Here is a 25,499-nt window from a genome sequence, read left to right on the forward strand (position 1 = left end):
ACCTAGGCGAATCCAATCCTTGGAAACAAGAAAAACTATCTCCACATGTCCATTTTGCTTTTCTCTGGTTCAACTACAAATTATGATCGAGGAGGCAGGGTTTAGTATCATAATACTAATATCTCATTCGAACATACCAAGCTACAGAAAACAAAATTATCACATGAACCAAAATTTGTTAAACAAAATTATCACATGAACCAAAATACTTTCGCCCCCTTTTGGTTAAATTCATTACGACCTTGGCTTTGTCATCTACACCCATATCGCATCGCAGCAGCAAATTGGCCCCTAAATTTATACACGCATCGGAAAACAAACAAAAAACTAAATAGATATACCGTTCAAAAAGTCCTTCAATTCTAGCCATAGATGGTCACCTACCTTGATATGCACATTCGCCGGCTCCAATTGCGTTGTCTGCACGCGAAAGCCGGCAGCCGTATCTGTTCATGCCACCTCTCTAATCTCGTACGAACAAAACACTAATCAACCTGCTCCCCTAATCAAAGCTCCGGAATCTCTCTTGCTGATTTGGCTGCCGGGGAGGTGATAGATCGAACGGGCGGCCAGACGAGGCAGATAACTACGGGCCCCAAGGACGGCGTAGAACGTGCAGGAACAATGAGATGCACACCCCAAAGCCCTGCACGCACCGAGCACGACAACGAAGGCTACAACTCAAAAGCTCCACTTGCCACCTGCACAAGTGGCCGCTTGCAGTATTTCCTTTTTTACCGTCCGTGATTGAGTTATGTTGCTGTTACCTGACAAAGCTTTACAAAGCTCTAGCATGAGACCTGTTTATTTCAAATTGTAAAATCTAGATTGTGATCAAAATCTAAAATTCAGCTATAACAATCCAGCAATCCGTTTTTCACCAGATTATAACCATCCACGATACAGCTTTTACAATCCAAAATTTAAAATCTAGCTTCTTACAATCCACAATCTACAAGCTGCTTTTCACAATTTTCAGCTGAAACAAATAAATCCTAAATCTCGCTATACAGTGGTTGATCTAGAGTCAGGAAGTATGAGCTCTTTCTCTTGTGCCTCATCTACTATCTTTTTATCTTTTTTTTTTCTTCTTTCTCCACTTTTTCTTTTTTTTTCCTATTCCATTCTAAAAAATTGACTCAACGACGGATTCACCAAGAGGGCAGGGGCTCAAGTGACCGCTTTGAACTATTTTTTCGCTGCCAAAATAGCTTTGAGAGTCGTGGCGAAAGCGAAGCCCTCTCTCTGTGCCATACACGGCGAAGCTCTAACAAATACTCTAGCGTGAATCTCAAAGCCGATTCGACAGCATGTGCAGGGTGGATCCAAGAACCGTTGGCCACCGCGGCGAGATTCGGCCAGCTCTCACTTGGCCCTTTCTTGGCACGTTGATCGATTTACCTGTGCATCTGTGATCACCTTTAGTCTCTCTCACAGTTTCACTTGCCCTGTTGAGCGAAATAAACAAGACGCCGTGCACACCACCCCCTTCGGACCATTTCCATGTGTGCATGTACAGCTCTCAAGATTCCTGATCATGAATCATGATACCAACGACAGCTCTTCTCTAGACCAGCTTTTCTTTTCTTTTTGCGCCGAGTGTCCCCTTGTGTTCTCCCCATTTTGGCCTTCCAGGGGCTCTATATATAGCCCCCCCGGTCTCAGCGCATTGCTTCACACAAACACAGCTCGATCCCATCCTCCGATCAATCACTCCAGCTCAGTCCTAGCTCTAGCTAGGCAACTAGCCACTCTTCGCGTACTAGTTAACCTTCAGATCATCACCAATGGCCACTGCCGAGGTAGCTCGATCATCATATATGATAAATATGCTGGATCGTTTCGATCTTTTGATTCTACTTTGATCTCCGCGCTTGTGAATGTTTTGTGATTTTCATTGCTCATCTTGATGAGCTTGATTCTATTACAACAATGGACTAAACCAAGACTAAGCGTGGTGCTAACAAATATTGTATGACCCCGTCGTGCACACGTGCAGGTCCAGACCCCGACCACTGTGGTGACTGAGGAGGCGCCCGCGGTGGAGACCGCGCCGCCGGCCGTCGTGGCCGAGGAGACTCCCGCACCGGCCGAGGAGGCTGCCCCCGCCGAGGTCGAGGCCAAGGAGGAAAAGCCAGCTGCCGCGGTCGAAGCGGAGGCGCCCAAGGAGCCCGAGCCTGAAACTGCCGAGCCCGAGGCCAAGGAGCCGGAGCCAGCCGTGGCGGAGGCTGAGGCAGCGGCAGAGCCGGCGGCGACTGAGGAGGTGAAGGAGGAGGCAGCCGCTGCTGCCGAGCCGGAGCCAGCAGACGCCGCGCCAGAGTCGGCTGCTCCTGCTGCCGAGGCACCGGCGCAGGAGGAGGCACCCGCCGCGGCCGAGCCAGCTGCAGCGGAGGCCGAGAAGGCCAGCGAGTGAGGCCGCGCGCCCGAGCGCGCACGCGCCCAGGGAGATGGCTCGGCGTCGCGTGCCCTGTGCCGTGGCGGCGTGGCACGGCGGTGGCATGGCAGCCGCGCACGTACATGGCACGGGTTCGCTGCTTAGTATGCTACGGTCACCGGTGTGTGCAGTAAAAGCTTAGCTGTGTTGTTTTGGCCTGTTGGGTTGCGATGACTGGAGTGGCGTGGGCTAGAATAAAGTGTGTCGCGGGTCGTGGGGCCCAGTGTCAGTGACGCGGACCCTCATGCCTGCCGTTGCAGCTTGTGTTACTTGTCTGTTGGTTCATGTAAGGATGTTATGCTTGTGTTAACGTTTTGATTGGTTCCACTGCGTCATGTGATCTGATCTGGAGCTAATTATCCATCAGTAAACCTGCGAGCTCTTTTTTCTTTTTCTTTTTTGCGAATGTGAACCTGCGAGCTCGTACAAGCCTGAGCATCCATCACCTATCCAGCGCCATGTGATTCAATCTCCAGCCGATCAGTTTGGTATGCATCGAAGCACAGGACTCGTCGTGCTGTCGGCAGATGCGTGCGTACTCCCTCCCGCTGCTTGTCTGCATGAATATTTCAGTTTGGTACGCGTGGATCATGATTCATGAACGCCGAGTCCGTCCACCTAGCTGCACTGCAACGCGGGCCTGCAAAACTTTCACCACGCAGACGTCAAGTGTCCTGCTTGGCCTTGATCCCTGCAGCTCCAAAGGAACAACGCTCACGTGAGTTTGTTCACCAGTGGCCTTCATCGGCGGCTTGGGACTTTCGGAGGGCGCATTGCCAACATCTCAGTGGTTGCTCCCGGGGTTCTCAAGTAGCCGAGCACAGCCACGAACGGTGGTCACCCAGTCGACAGATCTCGTATTTTTCATGCTTATATTCGGTGCGGTGTCCGAAAAGCACCGTGACTAGGCCCATAGTTGGCTTGTTCCATCTTTGTCACTCCATCGGTACGGTAGAGTCACAGCCCCAGCCCCAGCCCCGAATCCAAATGGACAATGAATCGAAGGGTACTTCAGGTGCCAAGGAAATATTCGTTCGGCACAACGGGAATTCACTAACAGCTGACTCAAAATATCTTAGCTTCGCTGGAACACGCAGGAAACACAAGCGCAGTATCCAGTAGACTAGGCATCCGGTTGCATTGAGCATACGCATACATTTACGATTCCCATACCCAAAAAATGGTTGTGATCCAGAATTTCAGATACCAAAGCGCTGGGTATGGTTATGGCTGAAGAACCCAGTGCTAGGCCATTTCTCAGCAAATCTCTGCCGGTAATGAACATCAATTACGAGCAAAACAAGCCCAGGAATTACCTGAAAACTGGCGGATTACTGCTACAAGAAATTGAAAACTGGCCAAAAGGAATTACCCGTAGTCAACTTCCTTCCAAAATACACCTCATCGGCAGCTTCCAAGTTCCAAACTCCAAACGGCAGAGCGACAAGCCATTGCAATGACCTGTATTGGCATGGGGTTCAGCCGTTCACTGGTAGCCGGGGCTTAGTCAGTACAATGCTGCTACATGCATCTGTTGTTACATTGGTACCAGCTTGACCACACAGGATCACATTGGGCCCATTTCACCTCTTTAGTAATAAAAAAAGAAAAAGAAAACGGCAAATGAGGAAGGGAAAGGAGCCTGCTTTCTACCAATGCCACCTACATTAGATTAAATGGCTCAGAGCACCAATTTGCCATAAATGCAAAACAAACTAAGACAGCCTATTACCTTAAAGCTCTAGTAACATATTCAATGAGATAGTAGGATACTAGGATGTCACTAACTACGATATGTACAAAATATACGAATTTGGGCTACATAAGGACAGCAACTACCATGTACCGAAGCTGCAGCTCACATGCTCTTGTGTGATCTTTTGCAGCTGGTTTTCCATCACTTTTAAGGATGCATAAGGAGGGAGGCAAAGACGGTAGAAGCAGGTCTGCGATGATGGTAGACGGTCGGGTGAATCAGATGTCTTGTATATGTACAATTTTGAGCTCAGCCCACAAAAGCCATCTGATGGTAAATACTTCACTGAAGTCCAGAAGAAGAGGAGTTGCCTCTGTTGCTCAATTGGCATGTGCTCGACAACCTGCAGTGTGAATAAATAAACATCGAAGCATGCAGAAAACTGATTGGTAATGCATATTGGAGCTGCTCGATAAAAAAGATATAGATTTCAACTGAGTTTCTCGGCAGATATGCATGCAAGATAACATGTGACATCTATTGTTTGATAGCAGTGCTCTAACAAGGGACATCTATTGTTGATACATGTTAGGGTAAACACCGCCGGGAGGATAGCCGGGCGGTGTCAGCTGCTAGGGGAGGGATTAGATTATAGATTGGAGAGACTTAGAATATTAGAATATTGGGGGAGACTAGATTAATTCTTCTTGCTTTATTTGATCTAGGCGCAATGCCACATATATACAGCCGGCAAGGGAGTATCCCAGCCGGCCTACAAGCAGGGGCGAAGCCAAATGGGCCGTGGGGGGTGCAAATGCACCCACAACAAAAACAAATTTCAGCGCTAATCATCACATATTTACCACACATGCACCTCCCACAGCCCAGTGTGAAGCACGAGCAGGCCAATATCCAGTCAGGCAACTAGCGAACGGCCCAGCGTCAACTAAGCCCGAGCTGGTTGAGGGGAAAACACTAGTGATCCAAGCATGTGTGATGTAGTGAGGCCCGAGGCCGTGACTCGTGGGCTAATTAATCTATCGATGATTGAGCATCCATCGATGTGTCCTCTTTCTTTCTCCTGCTGCTGGCTGCTGTCGTAGGCCGCTTGCCCTTTCTGCTAGTCGCCCGTGCGGCCGTGGCGATGCCCTCATAATCTCATCGTCGGTCGCCACAGCCCGGAGGATGGCTGCGCCTCCCTCCGTCCCTCGCTGGCTGCCGTGTCACGGCTGCCTGCAGTCGCCCATCGCCCATTGATTGCAAAAGGCCAGAACCAATGTTTGCTTCTAAAGTTCCAATTCTCCCTATTTCTTTCAAGCAAAGCCCCTAAGTTTGCAAGATAAAGTTTCAATCATCCAATTATTGCTTGTGACTATCTAGATTATAGGGGTAGGTTGCATATCCTGCGAAATCAGGATCCAATTTGGGTTCAAATTGGGGAGTTTTTGGGGATTTTTTTTGTGGGGATAGATAGGCTAGTGTTCTACGGAAACTAGGTACAGATAAGAACTATTTGGGAATCATTCGTCATGGATTTTCTCATTAGGAACTCGGTTTATATGGCTTGATTATTGTCAATTAAGGTTCAGATAGATTTTAGGGTTCCAAATTGGTTGAACATGACATTATGGCATCTGAATTACTAATAATGTCTAATTAAGTTACCAACTAATTGATAGCATCCAAATTTCCTATACCCATTCCCTGCGCAGATCTGAGTTAAATATTTATCAAGGCTTAGAAATTGTTACTGTCAATGGACATTTGGATATGGTGTATGCTTTCAAGAATTCAATCATTCAAAGATGAGGTCATAATTTTGATGGTAAATTGCCTTTTTTATGTTTAGTATTACTGAAAAAAAAATCATGGTTATGATTGTATCATGTCTCATATTGTCATGTGTATCGTTTATATTTCGTGTAGTGAGGTATATGAGGTGCTGAAAATGCATATGTGAGCTCTAGGCTCGAACACAATAATCTTAAGGATGCAATAAGTCCATAAATGTATAGTTTTCATGGTAAGGTTACCTCAATATCAACCTCTATTATTTTGCATATCATTTCTCTATTTATACAAAAAATTATATAACCGTTTAATATGTATATCCTTGTTTTCTAGAAAATACCGTTTTACCATATAAGTATTGGCGTATTCGTATCACATATCATCCCGTAGTGGCTAAGTGGCGCACCCCCCTTGCTTCGGCTCTAGCTTCACCACTGCCTACAAGTCCCGATTCAAACCCACCTCTATCTCTAATTCTTATCCTGATTTAAACTAACTAATCCTATCTATCTCCTAAACCGATTTAAACCAAACTAGACTCTTATCTCTAAAACGGACTGATTTTATCTCCTAAACCGACTAGACTCTTCTTGCTGTGCGGCTACTGTTCGCGCGTGAACAGTAATCATGCACATAGGAATACACTTCCGCAATCCACTACATCTAAAACTCTGGTTGATATCAGGCAACGGCACCAGCTCCTGACTATTGTTGATGGAAGATCTTACCAGGATGCATCCGCAACATGAGAATAGTTGTTTGGTTGTTCTCATCTCACTTACACAAGGATCAACAAGGATTGCATGAGGTAACAGAACAAGAGTTCTACAAAATGTTGATATCAGTGATTGTTTATTTGTTATAGAGCTGCTAAAAGGTAGATGGGGCAATCAGGTACTGTAGATGCTAACACATACAAACCCATGTGACCTAATGGTAGAGAACAAGGTTGTGGTGGTTGAGGTATTGGGTTCAACTCGGGCACTCTCCTTAAAATTTAAGATGCACAGTGTTCCTCCTATGTATTATCGGGTTTTTTTTTTCAAAATACAAAGCCAACATATTACTGGTTAACAGAGTCTTGTTAGTGAACCTAACATACAATGTCATCAATTGATGATTTGACGTACCGTAGCACCAAGGGTACAGGCTTTGGTTGGTAGCTTGTATCGATAAGGCTTAAGATATGACAAAGGATGAAGTGGGAACTAGTGAACTACAAATTTCAAGGGCAACAAAACAAATCCTTGAATGGTGGGCCTGGACAAGTAGTGCAATTCACCATGAGATCAACTAAACACGCCATAACACTAAAGTCACCCTCATGGGAAGTTCCGTCTGATAAAACTGTCATTTAAAGATGCTGCAGACACAAACAATGCTCAACTTTTGCTTTCTCTTACTGTGCACACACATAATGCTTTTGGCTCCATTTACAACTACAATTTCAGAATCTTGGGATTGTGATCACCAAGAGAACAAAAGATCACGTCCATTTTAAACAAATACCAGGACATAATTGATGTATCATAAGTTGGAAGAGACAGCTAATATATGATGGCAAACTAAATTCATGAACTAATATGATGACACAGTAGAGGCAAAACAAAAGGACAACTGGGCAGAGCATATCAAGAAAAAAATACTTCGAAAAAAGAAATTCAATTCTCCATAGTGAGCACCTGCTTTTTTACTAGGACAAGAATGCATATAGTGGCACGTTTGCCTTTTTAAAAAACATAACTATGTCTCGTAAGTGAATGGTGCTGCTGTATGCATACACATATATTAGGGTTAATGCACACTTAACTCTTGTACATGTACTACACATGCTGAGCTAATTGGCCTCCGGAAATTAATTATATTGGTGTTCTCCCGCAAAATCTAACACAGTTAAGTGAGAATGGGATGCTGACATGAAAAATTGAGCACACATAAAGAGAATATGATCAAAGCATATAGCGGCACAAAAGAGTTGAAATTTCATGACTGGATGCATTTATAAAAAAGTTAAACAGCGTACCTTCCAGAACCAGATAATCTGGTGATCCTTTTCTTTGTAGCCATTATATTGAGTATGTGATATCCAATCTTGCAGATTTATTGCGTTGTTGCTTCCCCCTAGCAGTTGGTCTAAGTCTTCTAGATCCAAATACTCAAAAAAATCTTTCTGGCGTTCTGGATTAACTAGTATGTCACTAAATCCTTCAGTGAAATGGGTTAGCTGTGCTGAAATAGAGTCCACAAAGGTATTCTTAATAAGAAGATCAATGTAATGCTCTCTGTTCCTGATATTCACACTGATATCCTGCCCTCCTGGGCAAAGATCAATAATTCTTTGAGACCCTAATTGGTGATCTGCTCGGGAAAATGTTAGGTATAGATCATCAATTTCAGCAGCATTCATCTCTAGAATCCTTTTACAGCTTGCATATTTGACAGGATCTGCAACAGCAATATCTTCCAATGTAATACTTCTTCCAGCAAGATGCAAGAATAAAGTACGATCGAGCACGACTCCGGCTTGCACTTTATGCATCAAGGCTAATCCAATTATTCGTCCCGCAAAAATGAAGTATTTCAGATGCAGTGGATCCACGGCAGATGCTGCAATATACAGATAACTGTCAAAGGTTTGAAGATATCAGGAGAATATCATTGTGGACATCAATTGTCTCACAGATGCTAAATGAATAAGACTCGATTAAAAAGAATTAAGGAAGCCAAAAGGTGGCTCAAGTAGCTAGAATTAGTATCGTTATTTCTTTTATAGGCAGACTGTCAACATACAAAAGACATCATAATCTTCTCACTACCCCTTTCATGAAAACATACTCATTAGAGCTATGAGGGCTCATTCTACTGTAGAATGCAGAACAGCTTACTATCAAGCACAACAAGGTTGCAAAGATTTACAACTTTTCAGCCAAAGAGTGATACCACCTATCTTGAAGGTTGTTACGCATCCCAACTTTATGATCCGATCGGTTAGGATTTCTTCGAAGTGAGTGTAATAGGGAAAAACACGCACAAAACAGTTGCATCATGTGCGGAACCAAAGATCCAAGCAAAGGTAAGGCTATAGCAGCCCAACTTCTGTGTAGTAGTCCCTTCGGCCACAAATACACACATTCAAACTTTCAAAACTTGACTATCAGGATCTTTTTCAATATTTAGATTGGAAACATGAAAATCTATACAGATTTGCTTGTGTCAAATTCCAAAACAGTGTGTGTTTGTGGCTGGAGGGAGTATGCTTGATCAGCAACATTGTGCGTGGCAACAAACTATGGTACTGGTCCATGGTTTGGATAATAATAAAAAAAACTAATCCTTTATTTGTGTGGAGATGTCGCCATGTAAGCACCATAGGGTCTGCAGGACCTGCTAGGATCATAAGTGTTTTATATAAAGCTCCACATGTTTCAAGTTGCTCGGCCATAGTGTCACACCAATAGAACGGGATGTAAAGTGGTAAGTTAGTACTGAGGAAACTTACTTTCATTCAAGTAGAACCTTCGTTTATCCTCAGGACAAGGTGAGAAGAGAACTTGATTCGGACTGAAAAGAGCTTGGCACACCAAGCAAAACCATTCCCTCAGAACCCCAGGGCCTGTAGCTTCCTCATTCTTAAACTCCATAAACAGCCCACTGCGGAGCTCACTGCACTTTGCCTGTGTGATGTACTCAAAGGACTCATCAAGTAAATGCGATCGATCGATCAACATCTCATGCAGCCCCCCAAAGTCATCCTTCCACTCAGGAAGCATCATGAGGACTAAATTCCTTCTTGCCTCGAAGCAAAGGAGATTCTTATGCTTCACGAGCCAGTGGAGATGCAAATTTCTCTTGGAGCAGCAGACGAGGGCATTGAGCGGTGCTTTGTGTGCCAGCAACACAAGTTGTAGGTTGTTTGCCACATCCTCATAAATCGCTGAGATGAAATCCAGCTCTCTCAACACAGACAGGATATGTGATCGGTCGGCCCACAAGGTTTGACTTTCCATTACTCCTATACTCTCCGATGACAACGACAGATCCATCTCCAACCGCTTCAAGCACTCATCCACCCTTTTCAACATGTTCATCAACATATTGTGCAACCTCCATATCCATGTGTCACCATGCTCAAACTCCCTGTTGTACAGATTCTTGGGCATTGGTCCCTCATTGGCGATCCCAAGGCGTGCCTGCGAACACAGCACTTTGAAGAAGTTTGAGAACTCTTCAAGGTCACTAGGAGAGACCATCATGGACACCGATGCAAGTCCGTCCAGGACCACTTCCACTGTTTCACGGGCAAACGGGAGGACATGATCGATCAACCTGGTCGGCGAGTTCATGGAAGGGGGGAGCCAGGTGCAAGAGCAGAGTACTGATGCAAGTGCACGACGGCATGCTTTATAGAGTAAATTCTTCTTGCCCGCAGCCAAGGAAAGCAAGCGGCAGAATTCAAGCAGTACTGGCGCCGACACGAGCAGCACGTCCGTCGGTAGGGACGAAGGGTCCGTGGCAAGAAAGCGTTTGATGGCACGCTCGGCGTAGGAGCGAAAGAAGAAGGACTTTGAGAGGTAGAGGCGAACCAGCGCTAAGGCGGCGCCCGCTTGGAGGAAGATGTCGAGGTACTCCGCCGCGTGGTCCCCCGTGGCCCGGGCGTCGCCCACAGCACCGCGATCGTGGCAAGAAAACCCCAGGTTGGCGCCGTGAGCGCAGAGGATGAACTCCTTGACAAACTCGTCGAGGGAACAGGTGGCGGAGACGGTCGTGGCTGCCTCGGAATACGCGGCGGCGGCAGTGGCAGCGATGTGGGACGCGAGCTGCCACGCGCGGGGATGCTGAGTGGAGCGGAGGCGGGCCGCGAGGTGCAGAGTGGAGTCCGGCGGGAGGCGAAGCGCCGCGAGGGTGGTCTCCGACAGCAGCTGCCGCCCCGCGTAGAGGAGCCGCATGTCGCGGCCGTATCCGCAGGCGGCGAGGTGGTCGAGCACGGCCCCGACCGTGTCGTCCCACCCCGCGTGCATCGAGATGGTCCTCGAGTCCGTGGCGCGCACGAAGAAGTGTACCGTCCGCGGCGACGCGGGAGACGACGACGAGGAGGAAGCGGCGGCGGCGGTACCATCGCCCCCCAAAGCGGAGGCCGAAGCCGATGAGGACGACTCGGCGGCGCTGTCGTCGGAGTGCGCCATCAGTGGCTGCTTGGAGGACGGGAGGGCATGATCGGGCGCGTCGCGGCGGCGCTTGGAGGGGCGGCGGAGGCAGGCGAACGCGGCGGACATGCTTAGATCGGAGCCATCGGGATGATGGGGAAGGGGGAATTGGGGCCGCGGCGAGGAGGAGGAGGTGGGGGTGGGGGTTTAGGACGGCCGGAATTTGGGGGCGGATGGAGGTGGAAGATGTGTAGCAGTTTGTTTGGTTCTGGCTTTTTCTTCCTCCTGGTTTGATCACCTTTCGGCGTCTTGTTTAGGTTCCTCTCTTGTCTCTTCTGCTCTCCTCGTGGCTTTTGAGGGTTTTTTTTTCTCCCATGGTTTTTCGCCTAGGCTTTGATCGAGTTGCCTTGGGTGCCCTGTGTTCTCACTTCTATACGTTATGTGTTATTGTCAGTTATATTTGAATTCGTATTTCATCTTAGAAGATTTATTTTGATTTTTAAAAGCTGCTTCTTAATGTTGTATCAATTATCCTATCTTTGGATATTTTGTTTCTATTGATCGTTTATTCAAAGCTGCTCATGACATGCATTGTATAGTTAGGGATATCGTATAATCAAATCAGAGATATTCGTCTAAGTCTAATTTAGTGCATTTTCTTTTATTTTTCACGTGACCTTAAATTAGTTTGTCGTGTGATCCCGTGTGAACTTATAGCCTCACCTTACACTATCTATGAGAAACTGAGAATTATTCACTTATTATGCATTTATGCTCTTTCTTGGGAGATTTTCTTTTAAATTTAAGAATTTTTCCCAACTTTTGGAAGTAGTTTTAATGTTAGCATCGTTTCTTTTTATCTATGCAGATTTTTATTCATAGTCGCATATTCAATGTCATGCTAATTTGGTTGCACCATATAAACCAACGGCACCATAAAACTAAATATGAATTCATATGAACTTTTTGATGCATTTTCCGCATAGCCTTTGATGTGCATTGCCCTGTGATGCCGTACGGTCTTATAGTCTCACCCTCTTTCTCGTGCATGACAAAAATAAGGATAAATTATTCACCCAATTTTACGGGTGCGTTTGGATGGGTGAATTCGGAAAGTTTCTCGCTGGATTCTCGAGAATTTGCAACAAACGGTGCATCTGGAGAAACGTTTAGGAGTGAAATGGGTGAAATATTTCTGGAAATTTAGTTGCACGAGAAACGGCCCCATCCTTCCCACTTTGCCCCGCCCCGTCTTCCTGTTGTGCCCCCCGCCCCCCTCATCGCTGCTTAGGAGCCCCTCACCTGGCGTCGTCAGTAGCGGGTGGCTGTTCGGCGCGAAGGAGCGGCGCAACACAACCCCTTAGACACCATGGAGGGGTGGTCTCCATCAACTACGTGTGTGGAGGAGCGGTCTCTGCTTGCAATGCTTGTGGAGGAGTGGGCTCTGTTGATGGCGCGCGAGAGCTCTTTGGGCTCCAATGGGTGGCTGGATGCAATGGTTTGAGAAGGAGGAAATATGGACTGCTTTGTGGTCTTGCTCACCTCCAAGGCCGATTTGGTGGAGACATGGCCATATGTGAGGAAGGGGAATTTTGAGAGTGAGAGATGGGGAAACTAGAGAAAGGGGAAGCCCATGGATAGGGCAGGTTGAACTAGTCTTAAACATCTCTACGCTTGTTCATTGTAGCAATTACTAATTTATATGTTTGTGCGAACCAAGTAGGATGTCCATTACATGTTCTTTTTGTCTATTTGTTTTAACAAATTCTGTTTGTTCAGATGAATGTGTATGCCATCCTCTAGGGGCATAGAAAAATGCTGCTATGAATTTGCAATGGACATTATGAATTTGCAGTAGCACTATGCTTGTTAATTTTAACCATGTTGTCATTGCCAAAAGAAAACAAAAACAAATCAGCAACAAGGGAAAATGGTCAATTACATAATCATCCTCTATTGGAAGAATGTAGAACCGAAAAGTTTGTGGAAGAATCTGTATCCCTACCAAACCAAACCGGCTCTGCATTTCTACTCTATCTTTGGTATTTCCTTCCGACTTCATAAATTGATTAATAATATCTGCATCTATCATTATGTCTCGAAAGATTTTCTTTGGATTGTTTCAAAGTTATTTCTCTTATCACTTAAACACGTTGTATTGTACAATTAGAGATGTAAATATCGCAATACTTACACTCTTGTTCTCATCAATAGACATATATTTTGGAAAAACAAATCCAGAATAATAAGACTTATAATGTGAAACGAAAGGAGTATTGATCTGGCAATGGATATCAGTATCACCAAGCACCATGACGGTTGTAATTTAGTAGCACATGCCCCCACATTTCCGTTTAGGTCATGCACGCAAGGGGGATGATATGTTAAATTGCTATCCTAAAAGAAAGAACATGGTACAGTTGTTAAAAATGATATGTAGCCTCAATCCGTAAGCCTTCTATATCATGTCATTGGCTCGACTAGTCTGATTAGTTTTGTTTCACAAATCGAAACGGACTCCGATACACAAATTTGATCTTCAATTTTTTAAGCGCATAGTATCGTAAATCAATAAAATTGCAATGACATTTAAGTACTTTTGTTGGTGAATTTAGGCCAACGTTTCGAAAGTTTATCTGCGCATATATTGGGATGAAAGTTCTCTTAGATCAGAGATTGTACATAACATACCTTCTACAAGGAACAACTTTACATCGTTTTGGTGGTCTCAAGAAAAAGAAGTCTCACGCGTTCATGTGACACCTGGAGATCAGAATGCCACCGAAAGAAACGTTTTATACTCCTATCTCGCAAAGGTCAGATAAAGATGCCTAGTAGTCGCTATGCCGTGATTTACAAGCAGCCACATTATAATAGTGCAATTTGGGGGATCAGGCTCGTCCTTACTCGTTCACCGCGTTAGGTGCCCCCAACATGTACTTTATGTTGCAGAACAATGAACAGATTCGAACTGAATTTTCTTCGCCGAAAACAAAACGTGAACCGAATTTCTGAAGTTGAAATGCTGTCTTTCATAAGGTACAAAACTTGCTATTTGTCATCGTGCATGTATTAGCTACATGGATTACAGTTTTGATGAAAGTTTCTTTTGATTTTTGGTGAGGAGAGTTTTACCTCCGGCTTCGATCATCGAATCCCAATAGGCCACACTACGAAATTCATGCTTGAGCGGAGCTACAGAGATTGGAAAACACAGAGGACGACCGCTAATGTGAGCAGAACACCACCCACGAAGGCCGAGTTCTCCACGGACGGCCTTGCATTCCTCCGCGTACGGCCCAGAGAATCCCACGAGGACCGCGGGGTATTTCGTCCAATCGTCCCCGGCCCCGGCCCCGGCCCCGGCGGACCCGTGACCGCCGAGGCTATGCAGGCCTCCAATGGACTCGTGACCGCGCGGCCTCTATCGTCCGCCCAGGAGAGAGGAATTATATATATATTTGGTACTCCTAAGTATGTACTAACATATACATATTTTATTATATAGGAAATATCTCATGTGATAAATAATATGTATATGGAACATGTGAGTATATAAGATCATACAAGTGGTATGTATAGTTTTTTATAGTTTACACATATTTTTTTTGAGTGTATTATATTTTTTTACAAATACAAAGGTATTATCAAAATCTAATAAAATTGATGGACTTCTTTTCTATTTTTTCATGTAGTTTACATTGAAGTATCTTAGAATAAATATATAAGTATATTTATAGTGATAAAGGAGTATATTCAATTTATTTATATGGTATATCATAACAGGGAGTATGCACTTTCGGGAATACAGACTAGTTTTTCTATATATATAAGAAAATAAGGATTTTTCGTTTGTCAGTTTTTCGGTTTCAGCACAAGTGTTTTTCTATTTTTTAATAGAGATCTTGTGGTCGTCAGGTTTTTGATTTTATAATATGTAATTTCCTATTTTGTATTAATGATTTTATTGTTTTTAGTTTTTCTATTTTATAATATGTGATTTTTTTATAAAAGGGATTTTTCGATTGCGTTTGACTCGACGAGGTTGGATTGATCAGCGTGTTAAATACTTATTTATATATACACATATATTTGTAAATTCTAGATAGATATATGTTGTATATGTTATATGTATAGGCTCAACTCTAATTACTGGTACATCACTCCTAGTTACAGTTAAAAAATAGTAGAATTACAATTCGTAATACATGAAGTTATAACCAGACATAAATAGAAAAAAGCTACAATTGCGTTATTGATGATCGTAACTCCTAACGAATTTTTTACCTAATGATGTATAACCTAAGAAACACGATTGTAATCGTAGTACAATCTAAAACGTAACTTGTTAGCTTCTTGTATTACAATTATAATCTAAAACGTAATTTGTTACCTTCTCGTATTGCAATTATGTATTTCTAGACGCGCGGTTATAACTGATGTAACTAGTAAATTATAACTCACCGTTATTTAAGTTGTACTATAGAATGATATAACAGTAAACTAACATCCGCTTAGTTGCAGAATAGACTCGTGTGAGACCAGTCGGTGCAGCCCAGCTGAGCGCGACCGGTTAAAGTGGGCGAGATGGTTTGCCGCGCCCGCGGGCAGCACGAGCTTGGCAGCAATGGCTGGCTGCCGACCTGCCGTGCTCTCTGCTTCCCATGTCACGACCCGCGGCGCTCTCGTAAGGCCGTAAACGAGGCACCCGCGAACGGATGGCCTGGTGATGTATGTAACTCTTCTTCTGACGGAGCATCCAATTAGTTTTCCAACTGCCAATTAAGTAGCATCGTCTTATTGCCATCTCGTTTCTCCCTGGACAACTGAGTTGGGGACTTGTTCAAACTGACAATGCTGTTGCCGGCCTCTCTTGTTGTTTGCACTTTCCACAACGGATGCTGCGATGGAAGTGACTATAAGCACACAAATCATTCCTAAGGCTTCCAAAATAGCAACGTTATCAAATATAACTTCTTTCTTACTTTCATTATAAAAATGTAGCATCTTTTATGCAAATATGGTTGGTAAAGTTGTAGCTCCTCTCTTGCATTCCAAAGTATTGTAGTACTTCCTCCATTTCGTAATATTAGTCTATGGTCTTAGAAGTATCTATCTCAAATTATTTGTCTATTGCGATAATCAAGGATGCTTTATGATCTATTTTCCTGTTATGCTCTTGAGTGCATGCATGTATTTACTTCAACGCTGGTGAGTTACTTACTCTCATTCTTACATTGATTAGGAGTAGCATGGTCATCTCTATATATTTTTCACTCGATTTCAGTATTCTTGATTTGTACGTAATAATGAATGCGGACAAATATTGCGAAACGGAGGGAGTAATAAGGAAGAACGTTTTCATCGGTTACAGGGAAATTCAGAGCATGTACAAAGAGAGGCACATACAGAGGGCAATTACTAATATCAACTAGTAGACGTTTCCCTGATAGTACTGTTATTTGAACAAGCAATACCAAAAGTGAAAATTTTCAAGAACACTAGTGTGACTTAAGCCTTGGGAGCTAGGCCTGCCTTGAGCTTCTGGATCGTCGGCACGTCAGTCTTGAACGACTTGGCGAGGACGGCGTCGTCGATGCCGGTGCCGAACACGGTGACAGGGACCGACACGACCCCGGCTGCCGCGCTCCCGAACGCCGAGAGCGCGGTGGTGGGCTCGGTCCCCCGGTTGAACTGCCAGTGCACCATGCCCTTGGGGAACACGAAGATGTCGCCGGCGGCCAGGTCCTGGGTGTAGAGCTTGTTGGCCGTGTCGACGAAGCCGACGGAGAGCGCACCGTCGAGGACGAGCAGCAGCTCGGCGGAGCGCGGGTGGGTGTGCGTGGGGTTCACGGAGTCCGGCGGGAACATGAGCATGGCGTAGGAGACGCCCTGGCCGTTGAGCGCCGGGAACTCCACCATGGTGGCCTTGGTCACCATGAAGTTGGGCATCGGCATCGGCATGGTCATGTTCATGGCGGCGCGGAAGCCGGTGTAGGTGAAGAAGTTGCCGGTGATGTTGGCGTTAGCCGGGATGATGTAGTCGGTGAGGATGTCTGGGTCGCCGCCCAGGACAGCCAGTGGCGCTGAGAGAGCAAGCACCAGGAACACAATGGAGTAGTTGAATGCCATTGCAAGATGTCTTGGTTGAAGCTAGCTTGCAGTTGCTTTGGTTGTGTGATGGCGGGGATTTATCATGACTTCATGAGGTTTCTTGGCAAGGAATTGGAGACACCAAGAATGCAGTTTGTCCCCTTGTCCCACAACTTGCTGGAGCATAGAGTCCATCACTCACACACAGCTAGCTCCTTGGATATACCTGGCATCAGAAAATTTGCATATACTGCAGCTGGACCGAGCTCAACACATTGGGTTCATCGGGCTTCTGCTTCTACCAGCAGTGTTGACACACCACACCACTGATCGAACAGGCAATCATGATCGAACTGCTGGGGGAGCTACATACTGTAAGCGCAGCAGTTGGAACAATACAATACTGCGAATTCATGGCTTCATGATAACACACGATAAAAACTTGCATATTAGTCTCCATCATCAGTAATACAGTTACTATACTGTTGTTTGGAATGAGCAGAGCAGATAGATAAAGCTTCAGAAACATCAGTAAATTACGACACATTCAATGGAGGCAAAGGCGGCCAACACAATAACAATCAACCAAAAATAATATGACAACACTGATACCTTCATATTTAGATAAATATTAGTCTGCCAATTTGATCTTAAAATAGTACCATAATCTCAAAAACATTCAACATTCTCAAAGTCAATGGTAACATCCACTGAAACGCATTCAAAATAAACTTAATATAACAGCAACACCAAGTCCCTCGTGTTTGTGGCCCTGCTGTAGATCTGTTGGCTGGAATGAACTGAGACCATCCTTATAAGCCCCCTTGCCATCAGGTCCTTGATGCCCCTCCGTGCCAGGGATCCATTGATCTGTGGGCAAAACCAACATAACTTGTGTCACTCACATGCTGGTTTAATGAGATAAATCGAGTATACAGTGCAAGCTGCTACACAGAGTCACAGACATCACAAGCTAAGCTAGCAAACAGACGAGGCAGAAACAAAATGTGACCAGACATTCTACCTGTCGTAAGAGCCAAAACTTTCTAATGTGACCAGAAAACAGCACACTGTAAAGCAGATGATGCACCAAATCCAACCTCAATTGAGACATAAACGCAGACACAAAGGAAATAACTCATATCAACAATCTTATGTCCCCAAACTGAGAACTAAGAATATTAATACCAGCTTCTATGGACAGTCCTAAAACAATGACTAATGGTTAAGACAGTTTTAGAGCATTCAACCACACATAAGATAACAACATAAACAATATCAAAGTTCCGGGACTAGAAATGAGGTCTGACGCATGGTAAATGCAAAAAGATGAAGAGACATGTCCATGAATCATCCATCTACAACATGCACCATATTAACTCTATAAGCTACTGGTGTTAGATAGTTAACAAAATACAGGTGATTCTGTATGCCAACAACTGGATACAAGAAACTATCACGACTTAATAGAAAATACCGACACATTTGACACTTCAAAATGATCAAAAGGCCTTTTATATCCTAATCCCTAGTAACTGGAATGGTTGCAGCAATCAATCCAAGTTCACACAAACTGAAACTACAGAATGTGATAGCCAAGCATTTTGCTGAAAAAGCAACAAAATAGTCTGCTGCTTTCCTGCCGCACTGAACTAGATAGACATGGCGATGTGCAGCAAGCAGAAAAGCAACATAGGTTGTTCTGAATGAGTTCCACCCAGAATCACAAATTGGGGAATCATGCGGCATGTCCACAATGGATAGATACAATTGGCATTAAAAACACAACTTGACTAGTGATTAGGGAGCACATCTGCACAACCAAGTCAAAATAGAAAATTCAAGAGAAGTGGTAATCCTGGTAACAAAGGAGAAGGAACGTAAATAACAGGCAGTAACACGGGAACCTTTTATAACATAGATGAGGAATTTGCTGCTGGTAAGAAAAATTATCCCTAGCAAAGGACTTTCTTATGTTAAGAAAATCACAATTAACGGATTAACTAACGGTTGAAATAGAAACACAAGAGAATGCAAGGACTGACTCGTACTATAACAACACTTCAACCTGAAGTGGCTGGTAATCACCCACTCACCCATCTGGACTGGACTGGACTGGAGAGTACATGACATACTATACTGGCCGGCCAGTCAAGGGGGAGATAACACTCTGATTCGCCATGAAGCAGTTTCCTCGCTGTAAGCAGGCTCATGAGCTCTCAGCATCCTTACGTAATGCTCGAGAGTGTGCGCATTCTCGTCGATCTTGTCATCACATACTGTATCCTCAGCCAACTTCACTGCTGCCATTTGAGACACCTCAAAACTGTCTCCAGCCTGCTGCACCTGACGAGCGATTTCTTCTTTTCCCAACTGTAACAGAACTACAAGCAGGCTCTTCAGCTCATTCTGAGCGCTATCTGTCAGCATCATTCCCTTGAGATGCTCCACAAGCGCCATCTCCTCCCCAGGACTGCACAAATTCATGACGACGAGGTGATGAGCCCAAACAACTAATAAAAGGAAATCAATCATCTACACCAAAAAGTAACATCTTCCTTCAACAAGCCAAACATCTTTGATTCGATATAAAACAAAAATGTCCAAGGTTGCCAACCTTCCAGCTCGTATCTTGCCACCTTTCTTTTGCCGTCTTGCCCCTCGTGACTTGCTGGCGTTGCTGCTGGATATGACCGAAACCTTGGTTGACCTGCCCAAAAAGAATTCAGAGTTTCACACCACTAAATAAACAGCCATAGGTAACTTGACACTGATTGAATTCGATTTCATGAACATAGTGAAAAAAGGAAAAAGAATAAAAATGGAAATAAGAACCACAACTTGAAATGGTGTAATGTCTTACCTCGTGGTATATGCACTCATTTCGCTGAAGCTAGTGCTCACTTCTGAAATGCTGTCGTCTTCAACATCCATAAACCGTTCTTCTGACTGGAGTTTGGCAGCAAGTAACAATCTCCTCTGCCTCACAGCCACATAACGTGCTACATATTTACCAACCTTCAACAATCCTTCCTGATACTCAGATATCAGCGATGTAGCACATTCTAAAGCTGCATCTCTAACAGTTTCAACCAGATCATGCCTGCTGTGCATATAAGCAACTCTAAGAGCCTCTTCCCACTCCCTTGCTGTGATATAACAACTAACACTTTTATCAACATCTGAACAGTACTGCAGTGCTATTCTAGCAGCATCTCCAGGCTTTCCAAGCTCTTGGAACTCATCACATAACTCGTGTGCAAGTTGAACAATTTCTTCCTCCTTTAACTTCAGAAGAGCCACAACAGTAAACACACCTCTCCAGTCCCCACAGGCACGGTAAGCTTTCAATGCTTTCTGATACAATGAACAACACTGGTAAGTCAATGCGGCATCTCCAAAGCATTTCTCTTCAGAAAGATGGTCACCCCATGCCTCAAAAATTTGACGCCTTTTATCAGGGTCAGTAAATAACTGGAGGCCCAGAGGGAACAGCTGAGGATTATCATTAAGGAGTTTCATGCAATCCTCGTGATACTCATTACCAGCAGAAATAATGTTTTTCAGAGCACTCGCATATCTTCCAAGTCTCAAATCAATCTTGTACCTCATAATAGCAGGAGGAAGGCATTCTAGACTCTTGAGAAAAGGAAGGAACTCCTTTGGATCTTTTTGGGAGTTTAAAGCAACAATAGCAGCAAGATTCAGATCATACAACCCCAAAGCAGCATTGAAAACAGCTTCAGGGTCTGTTAACCAAAGCAAGTGCTTCAGAGACTCTTCTGCAGATGGGTAAAGCTTTCGCCTGGCATCATCAAGCCCAAGAAGTTCCAGTTCTCGAACGGACTTTATTCTATTCAGTGCTTCCTCCAATAATGGAGGTTCGCTACGTGCCAAAGTGGTCAATATGCAAAGTTCTCTTGGCGAGCTTTCTTCTATTTGTTCCTCAAGAGCTTTCCGAATTGCCATCAGTATAGAAGTCACTTTGTTACCCAAGGAGAACCCAAGTGAGCTTTCTGTATCAGCTATTGAGGTTGCACACTGATCAGGAAAAGATATATAGGTTGTGTACAATTTGCTGCTGATATTGTCATTCTTAATTGAGCAAACAAATTCAGTTATGTGGCTAAGGTTATTAACTTGTTTAACAAAGTCTGCAGCTGACTTGATAAAAACATTCCAGCCACAATAGTCAGCCATAATATTGAAATCTATCCGATGTCGCCTTACCATGTCCATTGCATCTCTGAAACGCCTCTGAACCAGAGCCTGAACAATAGAAACAAGGACCAGCTTTCTAGGGTAGGTACACTCTAAGTTACCACGGACTGTTTGCATTAGGACAGCTGCTTCATCACCATGGAGAACACCAACCAACTTTGCACCCTTTTCCCACACAGTGATGTGCTCCTTGCTTTGGTTTCCTCGAGGATGACTACTGACATGGCTGTCAATTGCCACTTCAGTGTTTTTAAGTAAGATATCATTGACATCCACAATGAATAGAAGATCTTGCTTAGTAGTCACAAGCAAGTGGGTCATAACCCGCTCAGTAGCTCCATAAGTACTGGAGTAGAATGTGAAGCTGCTGCAATTGTTACTCAATAACCTTTTTCCCTTATAAAGCTTGCCACTGTCATCAAGTCCAAAAAGGGCGGGTCTAACCATACCATTTTCATGACATAGAACAGTAGTCATCCAAGGGCATGATGTTGGAAAACCATAGTCAGAACCAACATCACTAACTTGTGCTGGTGCACACATTTTCAACAAGTTTAAACTTGAGCAGTATTCAACAACCCTTCCTCCGCTTAACTGAATGAAGGCTGAACCTTTTTTTGCTGGGTTTAGAGAGACTCCAACAACTGAACCATTCAAAGTCACTTTCTTTGATACTCTAGCTTGCCAGCCAGATGAACTCACTGAACCTGGCAAAGAATCCTCAGAACATACAAGTTCAATCTCATTGACAAAGAACTGTGAATCAGGCTTGTCTATCAGTGATGAACAGCAGTGTTCGCTATAGCAACTGATACTAATCAAGGTACGTGTATCTATCCAAGTGAGGTGCATACAGTTATTCAAAGTGAAGTCAGAACGGCAGGGGTCAACACTTATCTCATTGCCTTCAAATTCTTCCCAAGTATCTGCTGCTGGAAGTTCTACAACACACAACCTGCCATTTGAAAGATAAGCAGCCAAATGGTTCTTCGAGTAATTGGAAATAAAAGAAACCTCATTGACTGCACAAGGAAATGCAAGGTGGAACAGAGACATGGGAGGTGGCATGAGGCCCAAATTAAGAGGAGTAACACGGACATGGGAACCATCGATAACTAGTGCAACTGAAGTCTCACTGACAGCGGTAGTCCATGCAAACCTGTGCATAATAACTTGGCCACCCAGTGTCCAGCAAATCAGATGCAGTGGTTTTGTTGGATCCCAAGAGAACTTCACCCCCTCTTTCTTTGTGTATTGCAGTTCATGTTTCAAGTACCAGTGATTGTTGCTGCAGGACCATATTTTAATAACATCATGCTGGCAAGAAGAAATTAGAGCAGCTAGGAGCTCAGAATTGCAGTTCCATTTTAAAGCTTGAATGGCAGCCTCTGCTGGCTCATCAATAGGAAAATAGCTCCTCTCTAAGCCATTCTTCTCGTAGAATACAATGAGAGGGCACTTTCCCTTTGTCCTCCGGTCATGGGCTGTGGCCACCTTGGCTCCACTCGGCATCCAATCTAGCGATGCTCCCATAAAAGTCTTCATATCTGAAGAAGAATGCACCTTTCCCGATTCCCGTTCCCAAATAGTAAGCTTTGTGGGGTTAGAAGAGCCCCCAAGAGTAGCAAAATACTTCCCATCCCCCCGCCAAGAAATAGCACTTTGGATATGACCACCAGAACTGTCTATCTCGCCTGCAGTAGCATTCTGAGAAGAATGCGTGGTGTTTAAAATGGCGAACGCAAAAACCATGCCTTTAGTAAGATTTGATACAGAAAACATACCTGAGGGTCGAGGGAAGTCTCAAATAGCACTTCCCAATCAAGTGTAATGACAAGCAGTTGCCCGAATCCGGATGTTACAGAGAGAAGGACCCCATCGGGGCTAGAGGCAATGGTGCTGACACCACCCTCCAGTCTTCCTACAACTTGGGTTGTTTTCTCCTCCACGTTATACAAGAGCAGACAGCCAGCTGACGAACCAAGGAGCAGAGACTCCCTCTCCATGAGATAATCCATGGCAACTATGCAATCACCAGGTTCAAGAACTACCTCCTCCACGTCGGAGTCCAGAGTAGTAAATTTGCTCCATTGCAGTGGTTGCTGCGGGAGAGAGAAAGAGAGACAAAAGCAGGGCAATCAACACAACACGAAATACTAGCAAAGCTGGTAGTCATCACATCGACATTTTTTCTCGACTGAGAAAAAAAAGCATTGGACATCCATATATAAAAGCGGAGTGTAGTAGCATGGTAAGAAATCGAAGATGAGGAAGTGTCTGTTTTCTTGCTTTCTAGATTTTTTTTCTAAAAAAGAAAGAAAAACAATAGTTATGACGAGTAACTCACAGTATATGATATCGCTACTGCAATCAAATGGAATCGGATGAGATGAAATTGGAGACCTGGCCCTGGGATGAGGTGGGGAGGTGGACGGTGTAGAGGAAGTTCGCAGAGGAGGCGAAGAAGGCGCGGCGGCGCTCGGCGTCGATGGCGGAGGTGACGAGGGTCTCGCCGTCGAGCTGGAGCTGCTGCGAGGACCTCGTCACAAGGCGCAGATTCTTCATCTTGCCGTTGTCGTGTGTAGATAGGGGAGGATCTACCACCCCGGCGAGCCCTGGCGGCCGCTAGAGGTGGCCAGCGGAGCAACAACAACACCCCCAAAGAACTAGAAAAGATACGGAACAGGGTAAAAACTAGCTAGCAAATACAGCCGAAAGGCAAAGGGTCTCCGTTCACCGAAAAATCTCCCTCCCCCCCCCCCCCCGGGTGGCATACCTACCACCCCGAGCGAAGCGACGGCGAGGGAGAAGGGGAGCGCTGACGTACCGTTGCGATGGGCGACGCGTGCGGAAGGCAGAAGGCAGAAGGCAGAAACCGAGACCGAGAGCGCCGGCCGGTGGATGGGCGCGACGCGTGCGGAAGGGGGAGCGCTTTGGGGTTGCGGCTGGTTGCCGTCGTTGAGTGGAAGAGGCTGGCGGCGGTTTGGCGGCGCCGGAGCGGGCGAACAAAACAAAACAGGGAAGATGCAGGTCCGGGCCAAATTTTGGGCCGATCCCGTTCCCGGCCCGATTTCGTGAGTGGGACCAGGAGCCCAAAACAAAATACATAAAAATCTCTATCATATAAAACACAAATTGATTCGCGTTACTTCCCCATATTACCCTCTCATCTAATAAAAATATCTAAATTCAAAAAAATTATTCATTTTTATCATCCACACTCCTCCATTCTCCCCGCCTCGTTAACAGCTATAGATATAAAATATGTTTTACTAATCAAAATAAATAAATAATTAGGAGGACAAATTAGCGGATAATCTCCTCTTTTTCAGATCTTATCTAAAATTAAACTACGATATCTCTCCTGACGTATTCATTCTATGGCGCTCCCATGACATATCTATATCTATATACCTTATGTTTATATTTAAAGTTACTGCGTCTAATATTTATATTTTTATTGCAACACACGAGTATTTACCTGGTAAATAAATATATAATAGAAGAATAATGGACACAATGAACAAATTCATTGGTAGCATGTGGCCCGTGTCATGCCTTCATGCACCTGAAAATATATAAACCTTAGCTTGTATGGGAGAATAAATGCCAACGTCATAAATAAAAAATCAGCAATACACTTTCAAGTTAAACTGATTGTATCTAATGATGTTTTCTTTGGGAAATATGGTGTGCCGGAAATTAAACAATAATAGTTTCCCACTCTAGATATAACAATTGAAACTGGTGTAAACAAGACTGAGGACCTAAGCAGATCAAAGTAAAGAGACGACAGTGGAATGGAAACTTTTCTGCAGCAGACTTTGTGATTGTGGTTGGAATGTTTTTATCAAGTCAACTGCAGACTTTCTTAAACATGTTTATAAACTTAGCCACATAACTGAATTTGTTTGCTAAATTAAGAATGACAATATCAGCAGCAAATTGTACACAGCTTATATATCTTTTCCTGATCAGTGTCCAACCTCAATACCTGATACAGAATAGCAGAAAGCTCACCTTGGCAACAAAGTGACTTCTGTACTGATGGCAATTCGGAAAGCTCTTGAGGAACAAATAGAAGAAAGCTCATCAAGAGAACTTTGCATATTGACCACTT

At 44.4% G+C, this 25,499-nt stretch overlaps 4 protein-coding genes across 5 annotated transcripts; 1 reads left to right on the forward strand and 3 right to left on the reverse strand.

The window, feature by feature from the left end:
• Positions 1 to 1,654: 1,654 nt before the first annotated feature.
• Positions 1,655 to 2,829, forward strand: LOC133896608 (uncharacterized). Its single transcript, XM_062337207.1, has 2 exons — positions 1,655 to 1,802; positions 2,000 to 2,829. Exons 1-2 carry the CDS (start codon positions 1,788 to 1,790, stop codon positions 2,411 to 2,413), a joined length of 429 nt encoding a protein of 142 aa, XP_062193191.1. The 5' UTR covers positions 1,655 to 1,787; the 3' UTR covers positions 2,414 to 2,829.
• A 751-nt stretch (positions 2,830 to 3,580) lies between these two features.
• On the reverse strand, positions 3,581 to 11,396 carry LOC133896607 (E3 ubiquitin-protein ligase UPL5-like). Its single transcript, XM_062337206.1, has 3 exons — positions 9,421 to 11,396; positions 7,945 to 8,528; positions 3,581 to 4,533 (listed from the first exon to the last, which is right to left on the reverse strand). Exons 1-3 carry the CDS (start codon positions 11,192 to 11,194, stop codon positions 4,270 to 4,272), a joined length of 2,622 nt encoding a protein of 873 aa, XP_062193190.1. The 5' UTR covers positions 11,195 to 11,396; the 3' UTR covers positions 3,581 to 4,269.
• Positions 11,397 to 16,503: 5,107 nt separating this feature from the next.
• LOC133896790 (germin-like protein 9-3) lies at positions 16,504 to 17,527 on the reverse strand. The gene has a single exon (XM_062337427.1). It carries the CDS (start codon positions 17,195 to 17,197, stop codon positions 16,577 to 16,579), a length of 621 nt encoding a protein of 206 aa, XP_062193411.1. The 5' UTR covers positions 17,198 to 17,527; the 3' UTR covers positions 16,504 to 16,576.
• Positions 17,528 to 17,746: 219 nt separating this feature from the next.
• Positions 17,747 to 24,425, reverse strand: LOC133896789 (elongator complex protein 1). 2 transcript variants are annotated; one of them, XM_062337425.1, is made up of 7 exons: positions 24,207 to 24,425; positions 23,783 to 24,045; positions 23,164 to 23,481; positions 20,022 to 23,086; positions 19,776 to 19,868; positions 19,255 to 19,631; positions 17,747 to 18,028 (listed from the first exon to the last, which is right to left on the reverse strand). In XM_062337425.1, the coding sequence occupies exons 2-6, from the start codon at positions 23,942 to 23,944 to the stop codon at positions 19,310 to 19,312; spliced, it is 3,960 nt and encodes a 1,319-aa protein (XP_062193409.1). In that variant the 5' UTR covers positions 23,945 to 24,045; positions 24,207 to 24,425; the 3' UTR covers positions 17,747 to 18,028; positions 19,255 to 19,309. The 2 variants fall into 2 exon arrangements, with proteins under 2 accessions (XP_062193409.1, XP_062193410.1); XM_062337426.1 differs by having other exon boundaries at positions 19,227 to 19,631.
• Positions 24,426 to 25,499: the final 1,074 nt, after the last annotated feature.

Source organism: Phragmites australis, chromosome 17 (genome assembly GCF_958298935.1).
Source record: "Phragmites australis chromosome 17, lpPhrAust1.1, whole genome shotgun sequence".
Lineage (NCBI taxonomy): Eukaryota > Viridiplantae > Streptophyta > Magnoliopsida > Poales > Poaceae > Phragmites > Phragmites australis.